At 36.8% G+C, this 17,151-nt stretch overlaps 1 protein-coding gene across 2 annotated transcripts in view; it reads left to right on the top strand.

Annotated features, from left to right (window-relative positions):
- The window catches only part of SPPL2A (signal peptide peptidase like 2A), a 49,248-nt gene extending 38,069 nt beyond the window's left edge, over positions 1–11,179 (top strand). For both annotated transcript variants that reach the window (XM_087427176.1, XM_087427168.1), the window contains one exon: positions 9,372–11,179. In XM_087427176.1, the coding sequence (XP_087283302.1) occupies positions 9,372–9,446 (75 nt within the window). In that variant the 3' untranslated portion in view covers positions 9,447–11,179. The remainder of the gene's footprint in view (positions 1–9,371) is intronic.
- Positions 11,180–17,151: the final 5,972 nt, after the last annotated feature.

The following is a 17,151-nucleotide window of genomic DNA, read 5'->3' as shown; positions in this document are numbered from 1 at the left end:
TGACTCAGATAAAACTACCGAGAAGCAGTGGGAGGGCATCAGGGAAAACCAAAGCAGCATTTCAACATGAGTTTTCAAAATCCACACAAAAGTAGACTTCATGAAAGACAAAACTCTGTGTTTAAGTACTGAATTTTGAGACTGACATTAGCTATTTATAGTAAGAGTCCTAAGGTTTTGCAGATAACAAGTGTACTTTCTCCAGCATCTAAATGGGCCTAACTATATTAAATAGAACACTCGTTTCAGATTTAAATGGATCAAGATTGACATTTCTGTAAAATTCCTAGAGCAGAGAAAATCTTGTTACCAGAATCTATTATGTTTGAGTTATTTCTTCACTGAAGTTAAACCCCTTTCTTCTTTTCCTAAATGTTCCTGGTATTCCAGTAGGGTTTGTTTGCACTGAAATTAAAGAGGGTTAAGAAACCCTAGCCTATTGAGGTCAAGGTCATGGCATTGATCCTTTCATGAGGCAGTTAGCCCTGCTTTGCCCTATTACAACAGACTGCCCTCCTCCATCCACCCTCATGCATGTGTGTCAGTGGTCACATGAACAAAAATAGAGATACTTTGGGTGAATAGCTGCAATTCTGTTAGTAGATAAACAGTTCAAAGTTCATATCCATCTTGTGGTTGGTTTTATTCTTTATTTAACAAGAGACGGTTAACACATTAAATTAGACTACTGTTAATTGGAAAAGCACTACTCTAGAATTCTTTTGAGTAAATCTTGTAATGTCTCTGAGATTTGGATAAAATAATAATACCTGCCTTGCCTACGTCACAATGCCGTTATCTCAACTTATATTTATACCCATGGAATTAGTTTATGGCTACAAGGTCCTTGACTAAATTAGTAAGATAGCTTGTAACTTTTCCGTGAGGAGGACACCCACACAGAGGTTTTTATTTTTATAGATTTGTAAAAATAAAAGTATGTCACACAATACACACTTTACAACTGGTCTTTGAAAGTCATATCCCCAAAAGTGCTCTTCATCATCATTTTTAAAAAAATAGTTTTGGGCCGGCCCTGTGGCTTGGTGGTTGAGTGCGCGCGCTGCGATGCTGGTGGCCCGGGTTCGGATCCCGGGTGCGCATCGAGGCACCACTTCTCCGTTCATCCTGAGGCCGAGTCCCGCATACAGCAACTAGAAGGATGTGCAGCTACGACATACAACTATCCACTGGGGCTTTGGGGGGAAAAAGATAAAATAAATAAAATCTTTAAAAAATAGTTTTATATTTCTTCATTTAGCAAATATTTATTGAGCAGTTCTATGAGTCAGGTACTATTTTAGGTGCTGATGATAAAAGATGAACAAGTTAGAAACAGGCCTACTCTCATGGCCTCTTGAAAGTTAGAGTCTAGTGGAAGATGCAGATGGAGTCACTAACAATAAAATGTGATAAATGTATTAGTTGTGGTAGGGTGCCATGAAAGCTAGAGGTGGGACACCCAGTGCTTATGGTTTCAAGACAGAGTCAAAGGTGATTTGGAGAAAGGTGTTTTTTTTTTTTTTTTTTTTGGTGAGGAAGATCAGCCCTGTGCTAACATCTGCCAATTCTCCTCTTTTTTTGCTGAGGAAGACTGGCCCTAGGCTAACATCTGTGCCCATCTTCCTCCACTTTATATGGGACGCCCCACAGCATGGCTTGACAAGCAGTGCGTCAGTGCACGCCCGGGATCCGAAGTGGCGAACCCTGGGCCGCCGCAGCAGAGCGCACCGCACTTAACCGCTTGCGCCACCAGGCAGGCCCCAAGGAGAAAGCTTCTTAAAGAATGTTAAATTTATGTTGAGACTTTAGGACTGAGTCGTGTGATCCATCTTGAGGAAACCATGTCTTCAGAGGCTCAGAGGGAAGAGAGCATGGCACATTCTAGGAACTGAATGAAGTGGAGGATGACCATAATGTTAAGTAACAGTAGGGGAGCTGTAGTAAATGAAAACTGGAGAAGGAAGCAAGGGTAAGAGCCTGTCGAGTCTTGTAAGCCACGTTAAAGAGTTTGGACTCTATCCTACGAACATTGGAGACCATTTAAGGGTTTTAAGAAATCTAGAAAAGGGATTGAAGGAGGAAGCAAAACTTGAGGCAGCTATTACAACAAGAAGCGATAGTAGCCAGAGTGCCAGAGTTAGTAATGTAGTGAGACTGAGAGAAGTGGACAAATTCAAGAGCAATTTAGAGACATAATTAATGGAATCTGGTGATAGATTCAGTGTAGAGAGAAGAGAAGGAAGTGGAGTCCAAGGTTTCTGGCTTGAGTAACTGAGTGGGTGGATGGTGATCCCATCCACTGAGATAAAGAAGGGCAACAGGTTTCAGGAGGAAGATGATGAATTCAGTGTTGGACGTGTTAAACGTTGGACAAGAATTCAGTGTTAGACATTTCAAAGTACTTGTAGGACCAGCCAGGAAGAGAGAAACATAGGCAGTAGAATAAATGTCTCCTGAAGTGCAGGAGACAGACCTAGCTAGAGACAGAAATTTGGGAGTGTCATTAGCACGCTCAATGAGTGAGAATGTAGAGGGAAAAGAAAAGACTCAGGACAGAACTGTGAGCAAGAGATTTCTACTAGTAGGGGCACTTATCTGATTAATTGATTATGAGGTAAATGAGGGCAAGGAAGATGAGCAACATAGGGAAATTTTGTTTAGGGTTGGCATTAAATCTTTATTTAGGTTAGAATTTAAATTTGGGACTATTAGTGCAAGTGCATGTGCTATCTTACAGAATTAAATATGTTTCTTGTTATTTTCATCACCAGCATTTTATTTTTACTTAGAAAATTTTCCTTCCCCTTTAATACAGCTTTTCAAGTATTTTATTATAAAAATATGTACTTATTACAGAAAACTTTGAAAATGTAGAAAAATACAAGAAAATTAAGTCCACCCATAATCCCACCACCTAGAGAGAGCCACTCTTAAGATTTAAGTGAGTTTCCATCTGTGTCTTCCTAGATAAATGGATAGGTGGGTGGGTGATACCATCATCTAAATACTTCTATCTCTGGATTTTTCACTGCGTGTTTGTGTTATTTCATTTTAAATTCCTTATAAAAATCATTTTAATGGATCATATGCATTACTATATTTTATTTTACCATTTCCTTTGACCCAGTAATTTCTCTTCAGGGGATTGTTAAGAAAATAATTTAAAATTTGGGCAAAATTGATGTGAAAAGATGTTCATTAGAGTACTTCTGGTCATCCTGTTCTATTATAGTGTGTTATAGGTTACTATAATTATTGGCAGTTAATGAACTAAAATTTTTACATAGACTCCAGCCCTGTTTTTACTTTAATTATTTTTCTTTTTGTGTTTTAATTACAAAGTAATGCAGGTTTGCATTTTTTAAAGAAGCAATACAAAAAGTGTCTCAAGAAACATAGAAGGCCGTTTTCTAACTATTCTACCCTTACCCCCACCCTTAAGGGGCAGCCACTTTGAACAGTTTTTCTTTTTGTTTTTTTTTTTTTATTTTCCCCCAAAGCCCCAGTAGATAGTTGTATGTCATAGTTGCACATCCTTCTAGTTGCTGTACGTGGGACGTGGCCTCAGCATGGCCGGAGAAGCAGTGTGTCAGTGCGCGCCCGGGATCTGAACCCGGGCCGCCAGTAGCGGAGCACGTGCACCTAACCGCTAAGCCACGGGGCCGGCCCACTTTGAACAGTTTGTATGGAGCTTCCAGATCTTTTTATGCCACCTCACACTATAAAAAGTTGAATAGAGATGTTGTATATGTAAATGTAGTAACATTGTGTTTCTTTGTAAATATTCTACAGCTCATTTTTTCTCTGGTTTAGTATAGCACCTTTCTTCCTTTCTCTCTCCATGATGTTTACTGAGGAGAAAGGAGAAAGTAGGTAAGAAAGGAATTCAAACAAGGGATGTATTTATATTCCCTATGAACAAATGTTCTGCCCTGGAGCATCCAAGTTTCATTCTTAAAAATTGTGATCTTGAAAACAATTATGATTCTGCTTCACAGCAGCTCCCTGTAAAGGGAAAGATGATTGCAGCTGGACACAGAGCAGTAGTAAATAGCCCTGGAAGGGCAGACTCCGGGGCCTTCACCACATGACATAGAAGCTAAATAAGGCACTTGATTGTAAGAAAATCCATTTAAGTTTCTGAAAAGATAGGACAACTTTAGTTATACACCTCCCACTTTCGTAGTGTCATGTCATAATTTTATTAGGTAAAGACATTTAGAATAGAAAGTAACACATAGTAATAAAAAGTGTGGAGTCTGGTGCCAGACTGCCTAAGTTTGAACTCTGATTTTGTTAATTATTAGCCATGTGACCTTAGGCAAGTTACTTAGCTTCTTGGTGCCTCAGTGTTGTCCAATGTAAGGTGGGATAATAATCATCCTACTTCACAGTGTTGTGGTAATGGATGCAAACTGCTTAGAATAGTGCCTGACACATCATAAGCACTATAAATGTTTGCTATTATTATTTGTGGGAATCAGGGCTTTTTGTTTTGGTTTATTTGTTGGTTTGGCTGTTATTTTTCTTTTTTTTTATATAATTTTACTTATTTATTTATTTCCCCCCCCCCAAAGCCCCAGTAGATAGTTGTATGTCATAGCTGCACATCTTTCTAGTTGCTGTATGTGGGACGCAACCTCAGCATGGCCAGAGAAGCGGTGCGTCGGTGCATGCCCGGGATCCGAACCCCGGGCCGCCAGCAGCGGAGCGTGCGCACTCAACCACTAAGCCACGGGGCCGGCCCTGGCTGTTATTTTTTTTTTTTTTTTTTTATAATTTTCTTTATTTATTTTTTTTTCCCCCAAAGCCCCAGTAGATAGTTGTATGTCATAGCTGCACATCCTTCTAGTTGCTGTATGTGGGATGCGACCTCAGCATGGCTGGAGAAGCAGTGCGTCTGGTGCGCGCCCAGGATCCAAACCCGGGCCGCCAGCAGCAGAGTGCGCACACTTAACCGCTAAGCCACGGGGCCAGCCCCTGGCTGTTATTTTTCAATTCATTACATAGATTTCCATTTTCCTGGTTTGAATATAAAAAATTTGGGTCTTTATTAAATCTGGTTCCTTTAACTTATTTTTAGAAGGATCTGATATCCAACACAAACCTCAGAGAAAAAATTCTGTTAAACTCCATCATTTTCCCACTGTGCACTAAATTATAAAATGTGAAGAATAGACATTTGCCAAAATTTTAGGCAAGCTAGTTGCAGAATAATATAAACTAATGCCAGGAGAGAGTCTATTTTCCCAGAAAACTAGCATTTTTGAAAGTTATAGAATGTAATACCTTCACCAAATTATTCCCTTGGTAATGTGAAAAAGAAAATCTCGCATTGCTTTTGTCTAGCCTTTAAAGTCAAAATTAATCTAGCATGAATGTTGTCATTTGTAGGGGACAGTATATTGTAGGCTTTGGCTTCAGTTCTGGCAAATTACTTAATCACTTAAGACTGTCTCCTCGTCCATAAAACGCAGCTGGCTCTACTGGCAGGTAGGAGAATGTATAATCCATAGTGGTGGGTGAGCCCGAGGCTTGGTGAGGCAGCTGCATGTTGGAATCAGATAAGGCAGAGGCTTGGAAGGTAGAACAGGGAACCTCAATAAGCCTGATAAAGCAGAAGGAGATTAGGTACGGACCCAGTGTAGGGCAGGCCTGAAGACAACCCTCGGGCAGTTACTGATTCGTCTCTTAGGCTACTAGTGTAATAATCCTTTCCCTCCTCTCCCACCTCCGTTATCTCCATAGCCTTGCCAGCCTCTGTTTCCAGAATATCCCTCATATAACTCCCCCAACTCAAAATCTGCCTTCTCCAAGCAGATACCCAAGAGTTCTCCAATGGAAATTACGTTCACCGTTCCCCATATTTTTTTAGACTTTGTACTTTAAAGACTTATTAATATTTGCCATATAGTGTCGATATTTATGTATGCCTCCCTCACTAAGTTATCAGCTCCTAGGTGTTAGGAACCCACAGTGCTGGTAACGGTGTTTTATCCACTGTAAATTCTCAGTTAATGTTACTGAAATTCTTCATGCAAAGCAACTGTAATGTGCAGTCCCTAATCCACTGACCTTTAGTCGTTTTTGTATGTGTGTATAAACTTCCTGATTGTTTTAGCAGCCCTCATAAAATTACTAAAATTGTTATAAAGTGTTAAGAAAGTGAGGCACTTTTAAAACATTAAACTAAACTAGACTGTAAACTAAAGATTATATCTTTATAATCTTTACATATAATCATTTTTTGTAAGTGCCAAAAATTTTTGCTGCTGTTTTGAAATAATCAAATATAAAACAAGTAATATAAAATAAAGTCCAAATCTAAGGTGATGGCACGTTTGTTTATGCTTTTTAATCATTTCATTCATTTTAGTGCCTGATATTAGAGTTGAGGGTAAGAATAGTGATGGTAAAAAGCAGGACTTTCCACTGGAGAGTTTTTGAATGTCATGGGTAGCCCTGATAGCCTTTCTATGCTGTTTTCAAAGGGCAAGTTATACCTCATTTGTTGCTGAAACTTAAGAGGCTTCATAGAAATACTTTAGTATTTTGCCTAGAGTCTTTCAGCCCTTTCCATGAATTTCTCTGATCAAAAGAAATAACATTTCTATAGAATTTCGCTAAAATAATACTAATTTGGAAATCTTAATTGTATATCCTTTTCTCTAGCTCAAAGCTAGTTATACCATATTTTGTATGAACTTTTTTTCTGGAATGCTTCAAGAGCTGCAGTATTCAGTTCTATTTATTTGATTTTACTCAAAGTCCTAGTTCTCATTAGTGTAGAGTAAATAAAGGTGTTTTTTCTCTAGAGAGAAAAATCAAGAAGTGGCACAATTACTTTTGCATATAGAACAATTAGGGGAGAAGTCATCAGGGAATTTTTTTGTTACTAATCCCAAATCAGTGGAGTTGGATTTAGGCAGCAACCTCCAATGGGCTATTTTACTCTGGGTGGGAAGTAGGTTTTCAGTTTGTTGATGTGCAGTAAACGTGGGTTTGTCTCTGTTAAATGTCACTAGTGCTTATAATTATTTTTAGAAGTCACAAGCTGTAACTGACAAGTCAAAATACTGAGATACTTAGAACAACTCTGCTTTAGTATCAACAACTCTCCAGTTAACCCTGCTTTAATAGGAGTTTTATTAGCCTTTCTGGAGATTGGTTCAACTATAAATAAGCAGAGCTACCAGTAAATGCCAGGTTAGCTGACCCAATTTCAGAGGAGATCTTTCCAAATTGAGCTTGCCTATTTACAAATATTATGAAAAATGATTTATAGCAATTTTGCCAGTTAATTTTCATCTATATTAATTTTTATTGTGTTTTTAACCTATATCAAGTTTGCTCTTTATGTCTCTGTATTGTTTTTATTGAAAAGTCAGTAAAGGAAAGTAAATACAGAGTAGACATGTTTATGTCTCCATAAGTTGATTTTGAAAGTTTTTTTTTTTTTAACTAATATATTCCTATATTTAGGGATTAGATTACAGTGCCAATGAGGTACCAGAGGATTAGGAAAGAAGAGGCATGTTACAATTTAGGGTATGGGGGGCCGGCCCCGTGGCTTAGTGGTTAAGTGCACGTGCTCTGCTACTGGTGGCCCGGGTTCGGATCCCGGGCGTGCACCGACACACCGCTTCTCTGGCCATGCTGAGGCCGCGTCCCACATACAGCAACTAGAAGGATGTGCAACTACCACATACAGCTATCTACTGGGGCTTTGGGGAGAAAAAGGGAAAAAAAGGAGGAGGATTGGCAATAGATGTTAGCTCAGGGCCGGTCTTCTTCAGCAAAAAAGAGGAAGATTGGCATGGATGTTAGCTCAGGGCTGATCTTCCTCACAAAAAAATAAAAACTATATAATTTAGGGTATTATGCTCTCATTTCATTAGGTTGCCGTTAGCAGGGTAAGCAGGTCTTGGGGAAGAAAGAGGGTTCCCCACCCCCGTTCTGCTAAGGCTGCCTCAGTTCTCTCTCCACAGCTCCGACCTCTTAACACCCAGGGCTTCTAAATCGCTAGAAGAAAAGGGGCCTAAATATATCTTACATGCTTCTCCTCTCACTCCTTCACTTAAATTGTAATTACAATCAACTCTTCAACAACTTCATTGTGTGTTTCATGTAGTGAAATGCTTAATAAATGGTACCTGTCATGATTTGGTTTGTTTTTTTTTTCTTTCCCTTGGAAGTACTACGAACATGTAACTACCTTAATCTAGGGGATATCTGTGGCAAATAGAGGACCTCAAAACTGATTGTTTGGGGACTTGAGATGACCCATAGATTATTGGCAGGCTTGGGTATTGGAAGCCGACCCCATTACTTGAGACAGGTATCAGCAGAGAGCCTCAGCTCATGTTGTGTTCTTGTCTGGCAAGTCCAGAGACCCCATTTGGAAATGATTCCTCTCTCTGCTTCCTCTTCGAAAAAACACTAAAGGTTTTAGAATTAGTTTACAAAAATAGGAACATTTATCTTGCTGGTCTTTCCTTCTTCTAATTCTTGATAAAGGAGAAGGAAGAAAGTGCATCACAATACTGAAATTTAATCACTAATCTAAAAATCTTTGACAATCTTCACAAAGACATTAAGTACTTTTTCACTATTTTCAAGTAATTTTATATGAAGAACAGAGTAAAAACACTGAAAATATTTAAGCGGTTTCTTCTTCCTTCATTCCCAAATATGAAAAGATTTTTATGGGAATACAGGCAGAGCTGAAGTGATCATTTGAAAAAAGTGTAAGTGGTAATTCCTCTAAATAGTCTATAGCAAATGTATTGGTTTTGTTTTCAGATATCATTTGACCTCTAAGTACTTTCATTTTATTTTGTTTTTAGTAGAAATTTTTGTCATACAATGTTTCCAAAATTTCATGTATCATTCTTAAATTATCTTAAGGTCAGTTCAAGGTGTCAACCAGGTTACACTGTCCGCAAACCAGCAGATATTCTTACAGTGACTTGTGGGACCAATTTTAGTTTTTCCTTCTCTACTAGTGGACACTGCTTGGAATAGTGTCCTGGAAGGAGGATCAGGAATATCTTCCTTTTGCAGTGGAGTTTCCACTGCCATGAAGGGCAGTATTCATATTGGGAAATGAAAATAGTGGAAGATCCAGAGAAAACATTTATTAAATTGGCCCTGAGTCAAATGATTAGGCTTCCAGAAAGGTTCAGTGTCACCCTGACCATGTCCTTAGGAGGGTGGATGTTGACCCAGTACATTGCTCCAAAAGGAGTGCTCAGTCCCATGGAGCACTCTGTGTCTTTTTTAAAAACTGAGAATCCTTTTTCCAAATTAGTGAATATTGAGGGCAAGTTGAAAATTTGCATTTCCTAACATCTTTTATTTATGCCTAGATGATGGACCATCTGGACTCTGCAGCAAATGAAGAAAACCCTGTGACTGCTGATGAACAGATTGTCCAACAATAATATTATGTGGACCTGCAATAACGTGTCAGTTGATTTTCTACAAATAGATTTTGACTTTTTAAATTGACTTTTGAATTCACAATCCAAAAGAATCTTCAGTGATATGCTTACAAATATATATTTTTAAGAGCTGGTACTGACAATTACATCATAAATAATTAAAATACATTTGCTTTTAAGTATGTTAAAGTTGTGCCTTCACATTAAATAAAAGTATATGGTCTGTGTAATTTTCAAGATGTATTATATACAGTATATTTTTCTAAAAAATGTCTTGACCCACCCCTGTACTTTTCTTACTGAAATCTGTTTCTTTCAACTCTGATAGATAAAAGTATTTCTGTCAAAGTGAGTTACTGAACAGATTTTACTATAAAGAATTATGCAAATTTTATGCTCTATAGAAATAACTGTTTAAGACCATGCAAGAAGGCAGTTCAACAATGAAATTTTGGACCTTTTATCACTGCAGAGGTTAGAAAAATACAATTTGTGAATATATATAAATGCATATTTTTGTAGTATAAATTTTTTAAAAATTCCAATCCTTTTTTAAACTTGAGAACCTGAGAACCTAAATTACTTCAGACTGCGTATGTATTATATTAGAATATTTTCCAGGTATAGAGAAACATAATATATAGAACTAGCCATTAAAAGGATACAAAAACTAAAATCCACAGTTTTCAGTTGTCTGCTGTTTCCTTAAAGATGGAGCTTAGATTTCTACACTAACATTCAATTTCACTATAGTATTTCTGATCTCTGAAGGTTGATTCTGTTGATGTTAAGCCTTGATATTTTGTAAAAATTATTTTTCTTATCAAATTATATATTGATACGTATGGTTCATTTTTTGAGTGTAACATTCCCTAACAATCCCCTCCCCACCTTTTTTCCCCTGGTTCCCACTCCTTTTCCCATAGGAAACCACTGTTAACCTTTCAATATTTTGGTGGAGGATGGTTTACTAATATACAGTGTGCTTCAGAGGAAAGAACTGGAGACAAAAGACAGGAGACTGGATGTTAGTCTCAATTTAATTGCAATATAAGAGTTTGAGTAAATTATCTTAGCTCAAGACACTGGTATCTCAGTTTTTTCATCTGCGAAGTGAGTAGATTAGACCAATTAATCACTCTAGTACCTTCCAACCTGAAAGTCTTTCTCATTCTTTGCTAAATCTCAGATGTGCCCTTGAACGTTATCTTGGAAGTTAGGGGTCAAATTATCTTTCCATTTTCTCTAAGAAATTCCCAAATGACAAGTGATTGTAAGGGCAGCAGGATTTTGTATATCTTTACAAATAAAGTACAAGATATGTGAACAAATCTATGATCTTTCATTCTAAGGCCAGTCAGCTGATTAAAAGATAAAGCTCATGCCTTTTAAAATGGATCAGACTTTTGATGTTTGAACTGAATTTAGCACTTGAGGGAATTAGATGCTTTTGTTTAATTAACTTTTGCTTAGTAAATTGCAGGTAGAGAAGCTACCTCGAGAGTCAGCCCCTCTCTCCACTTAATACACTTATAGGTTCTGTGGTTTATGGCAAATGACAAGTAAGTATCTGACAAGTAAGGGTTAATCTTAATTTTGCCTCCATAATATCGTTTGAATTTTTTCCAAAGAATCTAATTTATTTGGCAGACTCTGATAGAACAGATTAAATGCCATTTTAAAGCTCCAACTATGTTTTCATTTATAATATCAATAAAATGTTTGCCAAAATACAGCTTTTGTAGTAAAATTATCTGCACTCTCATCCCAGCTTTATGATATTCAAAGCCTCAACATTTTATGAAGAATATTAAAGAAAATGTTACATCTAGAAATCTGAAATCTTAGTTCTTTGAGACAAGTTCTATTTTATCCAACCAGTAGTTTTTAGGGTGGTAAAACCTTGTTCTAGTTTGCTATTCAAGTCTTATTGATTAAATACAAATAAGAAATAAAAAGTGAATTCCAAATACAAATAAGAAATAAAAAGTGAATTCCTTAGGTTTCTCCATCCTCAATATCAACTTTGTATTGTACTTAAACAATTCTTCTAGCAACCTGGATGAAAATATTTAGAGAAATTATAATAAAGCACAAATATTTTATTTTGGGAATCAAAATGAACAAAGGACAGAGGAGATGAAAATTTGGCTTTAAAAGGCTGTATAATTTCTTCCTCTCTTGTTCTCCCACCACCAATAACTTTAAGAGGAAGAAAAGTTAGTTTTTTCCTAAATATGTCTTAAAAACAATAAGATATATTGTATTATTACTTACTGCAAAAAGAAGTACTACTTCTTAGAAATTCCCTATGAACATTTTTGTAACTTATCAAACAAATCACTAAATATCTCATTGTAATGTAGATGATTTTTATTTCAGTTCAGCAAAGATAAATATGAAGTTTGTGGGGGAAGACCTTGATATTCTAATACATATTTTCTCCTAGCTTTTAGATTTTTTTAGATTAGCAATACCTTATTAGTAGAATCCGCGATTTATTTCTCTTTGGAAGGAAGAGAATTATAACCCATCTATTATTGGCATTCATACATAAAATTCATAGATTTTAGTGATATGTCCATAGAGATTTTAGTAAAATGGTACATTTATAGTAGATACAAATGAGCTTTCTGATTTTCCTTTGCTCTTTCAATTTCTGCCTTAGGTATAAGCAAACATTATTTTTACATTTGACTAAAAAATGTTGGAACTAATTTATTTAAGCTTAGTCTCTAAAATTTCTGCCTGATTTCAGCCAATGAGATTTCAAAAACACAGGAATTGTGTTTCAAACTAGTAGAATGTACTAGTTTGAAAGGCTTTACATTTTCCCATTAACAAGGAAAAAAGTTGGGAATTTATTCAAGATGATGCCAAATAACCAATTCTACAAATTTAAAAAATTTATTTTCAGTGCTGTTTACCTCAGAGGATAATTCTTAGGGGGTTGGGGAGGGTAATGCAAATAAAATCAAAATACTAAATACAGGGGCCGGCCCTGTGGTGTAGCAGTTAATAAGTGCGTGCGCTCCGCTGCTGGCGGCCGGGTTTCGGATCCCAGGCGCGCACTGATGCACTGCTTGTCAGGCCATGCTGTGGCGGAGTCCCATGTATAGTGGAGGAAGATGGGCACGGATGTTAGCCCAGGGCCAGTCTTCCTCAGCAAAAAGAGGAGGATCAGCATGGATGTTAGCTCAGAGCTGATCTTCCTCACAAAAAAAAATAATAAATACTAAATATAAATCATTTTATGCTTCGTGAAAGAAAGATACTTTAGAAATTCAAGAGATGTAAATAACATTACTCAATGTTTTGGAATTGGAAAGAAATTGCATAGTACTCATGATTTGGGTTACTGAATTTTCAAAGTAAGCGAAATGATTTTTTTAATATCTAAAGTTTATCTAGTTAGCCTGCAGGATTTCCCAGTAGGGTAAGTCAGTGTAATTTAGGTAGTTTTTGCCTATTTTATACCTTCTGTTGTGTTTTGTTCAAATGAGAACCTTTTTAAAAATATAAATGATTGAATTTTTACATCTGAGACGATTGGTTTGAGTGTGGAGTTTTTTTTAACATCTTGATATGTAAGTTAGTGTAAAGTAATCCTTTTATAACACTACTAGGCTTTATTTTTTTATGGAATATGATTTAAAATTTAAAAATTTTGAAGTGTGAATTTAGCAGTGCTTTAAAACTCTTCATTATGTGCCAATACTGACAAGGAAAACAATTTTTTTAATGTATTGAATTCACTATGGTGTTCAATAAATTCTATTTTAAAATGAAATTTGAATTTGTTTTATTTTGAATGGTGAAAAAGAATTGAAAATGAACTCAAAGTGTACTAGGTCATATCACATAAGGTACAAATGGTAATAATCACTTATGAAATGGTGTAGTTCTTTAAGTCTGACAAATTATCCATAAAACCTAGATTCATAAGAGTCATTTACTGGAAATTTATATTGATACATAATAGCCCTTAATAAATATTTATTGACTTAATGTATATATAGACTTTTTTTTATCCAAGAAATTATCCTACCTCTTGTGATGAATATTGCTGGCATTTGCAGCTTTGCTGATGTTGTGCCCACAAATTACTAAGATCCCTGTTGCCATTGTACTGTCTTTTTAACTCAGATGTGGTTGGCCCAGATATATATCTGTAGTGTTTCTCTTGACCACGTGTTGAAGAAGTCTTGTTCCCTCCCTGCCTTGCTGCAGAGGACCCTTGTTTCATCCCACAGACCCGTATGTCTGGAAAGATGCATAAGAAACTGGAAAGAGTGACTGTCTCTAGGAAGAGAGGGAGTAAAATGGCTAGGGCACAGGGGTAAGAGGGAGACTTATTTTTCACTGTATACTCTTGAGCCTTTTGCATTTTATATCATATGCTTCTATTAAGATTCAAAATACAAATAAATTATTGAATTATTTTCCCCTTAGGTATTCATACTAACATGGTTAAATAGTAAATTATTCATATGATTTTCTTTAGATAATAAGCCTTGTAAACAGTCTAATGTGTACAGCAGGAGTAAAGGGAGAAATATCCAACTGTCAAGTTTTTTTGTAGTTTTTTGTCTTTAAATAAAATTATGTTCTCTAAAAATTATATTTATTAACTTGAAATTTATTTTGTTTTGCTAGAAAATAGGAGTAGGACTAAATTGTGTATTAAGATCATTTCCATTTCTGTAATCCCATGAAGACTCTAGAGTCTAGATCAGTAGTCCGCAACTTTGTATTTCTTGTGGCCCTTACCCAAATGACCTGCAACAAATTAAAAATAAAGCAAAAGTAAAATGTATCACTGAAAAGCATTAATACAAATAATTGAAAACAATGATCAATTCTTGGCAACACTAATGATAACAAAGTATCCTTCCTAAAAAGTTTTGGAAATTTCAGCTACCTGCGTATGAACTCTTAAAAGAGACACTTTGCACTCAAAGCAATAGCCAGACTTAGTAGAATTCTGGAGAAAGATCTCTGTAAACTCTAGTAAGATACTAATTCTTCACAGCTCTGTTAGGAGGTTACGAGTAAATAGTTCTTAGTCTTAGCTGAAAATGAAAGTCTATGGTTTGGCATGTCATTCTGTTAAAAGCAACCTTCCAATTTAGATCAGAGGTCACTTCTCTAGATTAAGTGGGAAAAGTTTCACTGGATTCTAATTAATAGTTACCTATTAATAGGTTCTGCTAGCTATGCAAAACCAAGTAATTTTTTTTACAAATCAAAAATGCTTCATCCACAAATTTATTGTGTGTGTTTGGAACACTTTTCAATTGAAGCCTCACCAATTATTTTCTCTACAAAATCCACTCCAGCCCCTTTCAGTGCAGACAAATAAAATAATGCAATTGCCAAGTCCTCCCCATTCTTTTCCAAATGTCTCTCAAAGAATCCTAGTACTCACCATCCCCACTGCCACTAACTCAATTTAATCCATCTGTACTGTAACAGACTCTTAATTGATCTTCCAGACGTTAATTTTGCTGTAAATCCCTCTTCCACATCCTAGCCAGTGATCTTTCCAAAATGGAAATCTAATCGTGCAACTCAAGTGCTTTAAAAAACCTTTAACAGCACCAAATTTGTCTAAGAATAGTCTGGATACCTTAATGTGGTTTTTAAGGCCTGACTAATCTAGTCCCTGTTCCTTTCCAACTTAATCTCCCATCATTTTCCTCTCCTTCATTCCTACCTCCTTACACTCCTCTTCCTAGGAAACTCTCTCTGCACAGTCCCACCTCCCACACCTAGCCATTCCCTATAGACCCTTCAAATCTCAGTTTAGGTATCACTGTTCGGAGTGGGAAGAGATAAATGTGGAAAGAACAAGTACAGACAATTCCTTTATGGAGCTTTATTATAAAAGGAAGGAGAGAAATGAGGTCAAGTAATAAGTTTGGGTTTGGGGGGTATTGACAAGGGGAGAAATATCAGCATGTTTGAATGTTGATGGGGATCCAGTAAAAAGGGAAATTTTGATGATGTAGGAAAGAGATCAGAGAATTAACTAAATTTATTTCCTTAAGTAGGCAATGGGATCTAATGTCCGAGTGGAAGAGCTTGCGCTAGATAGGAGTGTGGAGGGTTTGTCTCCTGTAACTGGACATAAGGTAGTGTATATGAGCACAGACGCAGGTAGGGAGGTAGATGTAATTGGTGGGAGCATGGGAAGTTCCATTCTGATTGCTTTTATATTCCACCAATGAAGTACTAACCAGGGTCATCAGCTGAGAGTCAGTTTCAGGAGGAGATGTAGGAAGTTTGAAGAGAAAGGAGAAAGTTATCTTTAAAAAGTGAGAAAGTGATTGGTATAGGGACAGGTTCTCAATGTGTGGTCCCTGGTTCAGCAACAGCAATCACTTGGGAACTGGTTAAAAATGCTAAATTTTGGTGCCCACCCCAGACCTGGGCCAGAAACTCTTGAGGGTGTGGTGCAGCAATCCCATTTTTCACAAGCTTTACAGGTAATTCTTTTGCATGCTAAAATTTGAGACCCAGTGTATCAGACTCATCTGGAAGCCCTGTTAAACCACAGATTTTCTTATTCAAGCCTGGGGTCGAACCCAACCAAGAATTTCCATTTCTAACACGTTCCCAGGTGAAGTTGGTGCTGTTGGCCTGAGAACCAGACTTTGAGAACTGGTCTAGGAAAAGATAGTATGATATAGTTGCATCAAGGGCCCATTATAAGGTTTGTGATCTTAGATTTAAAATGACCATTCATGGGCTGGCCCTGTGGCTTAGCGGTTAAGTGCGCGCGCTCCGCTGCTGGCGGCCTGGGTTCGGATCCCGGGCGCGCACCGACGCACCGCTTCTCCGGCCATGCTGAGGCCGCATCCCACATACAGCAACTAGAAGGATGTGCAACTATGACGTACAACAATCTACTGGGGCTTTGGGGGGAAAAAAATAAATAAATAAAATCTTTAAAAAATAAAATAAAATGACCATTCTGCTTGTGTGTGTGTGTGTATGTCTGTTTCCCAGTCACATTCAGTTACACAGGTGCAATGTTGAATTAAGCCAGGGCTGTGATTTAGCCTAGCAAGTTCAAGAAAGTAAAAGAGGAGCAAAGGAATTTAGGATGTATGTGAAGGGGTGAATATAACTTATTAACCATAACATTTAAGCTGGGTAAGGAAGGACATGAGGATTTGAGGGGGGTGAATGATAGTGAAAAGGTGTTAGGATAAATGCATTGTAGGTCCCTATCGTGTTAAATGATTGCTGGGTTTGGGATGTTAGAAGTTGGATAGGTAATGGTGGTCCGAGTGGATAGTTAGAAATTGAAATTATGAGGAATTGCCATTACTAGTAATGACAGTGTCAATGTAGGGTTCCCAGATAAAATATAGTTGCCCATTTAAATTTGAATTTCAGATAAATAATGGATACTTTTTAGAATAAGTATGTTCCAAAGTATAATTAGGACATACTATATATATCATATATTTGATAGCTTATTCCCAGTATGAGTCTGTTTTCATCCCTTATGCTGATCACTCAGTGGGCCATTTAGAGGTCTAGTATCTGCTATCCTTCAATTTTGAGAAATTTTCTTAAATTATTTCAATGATTATTTCTACTCTTTCATTTTCTCTGTTCTTTCTTTCTAGAATCACTAATATTTTGATATTGTACCTCCTCTACTAATCCTCTACTTGTCTTACCTGTCCTCTCA

Source organism: Ceratotherium simum, chromosome 3 (genome assembly GCF_057802395.1).
Source record: "Ceratotherium simum simum isolate JZ-2026a chromosome 3, ASM5780239v1, whole genome shotgun sequence".
NCBI classification, from domain to species: domain Eukaryota; kingdom Metazoa; phylum Chordata; class Mammalia; order Perissodactyla; family Rhinocerotidae; genus Ceratotherium; species Ceratotherium simum.
The sequence above is the reverse complement of the archived record's forward strand: the minus strand, read 5'-3'. Positions and strand labels throughout refer to the sequence as shown.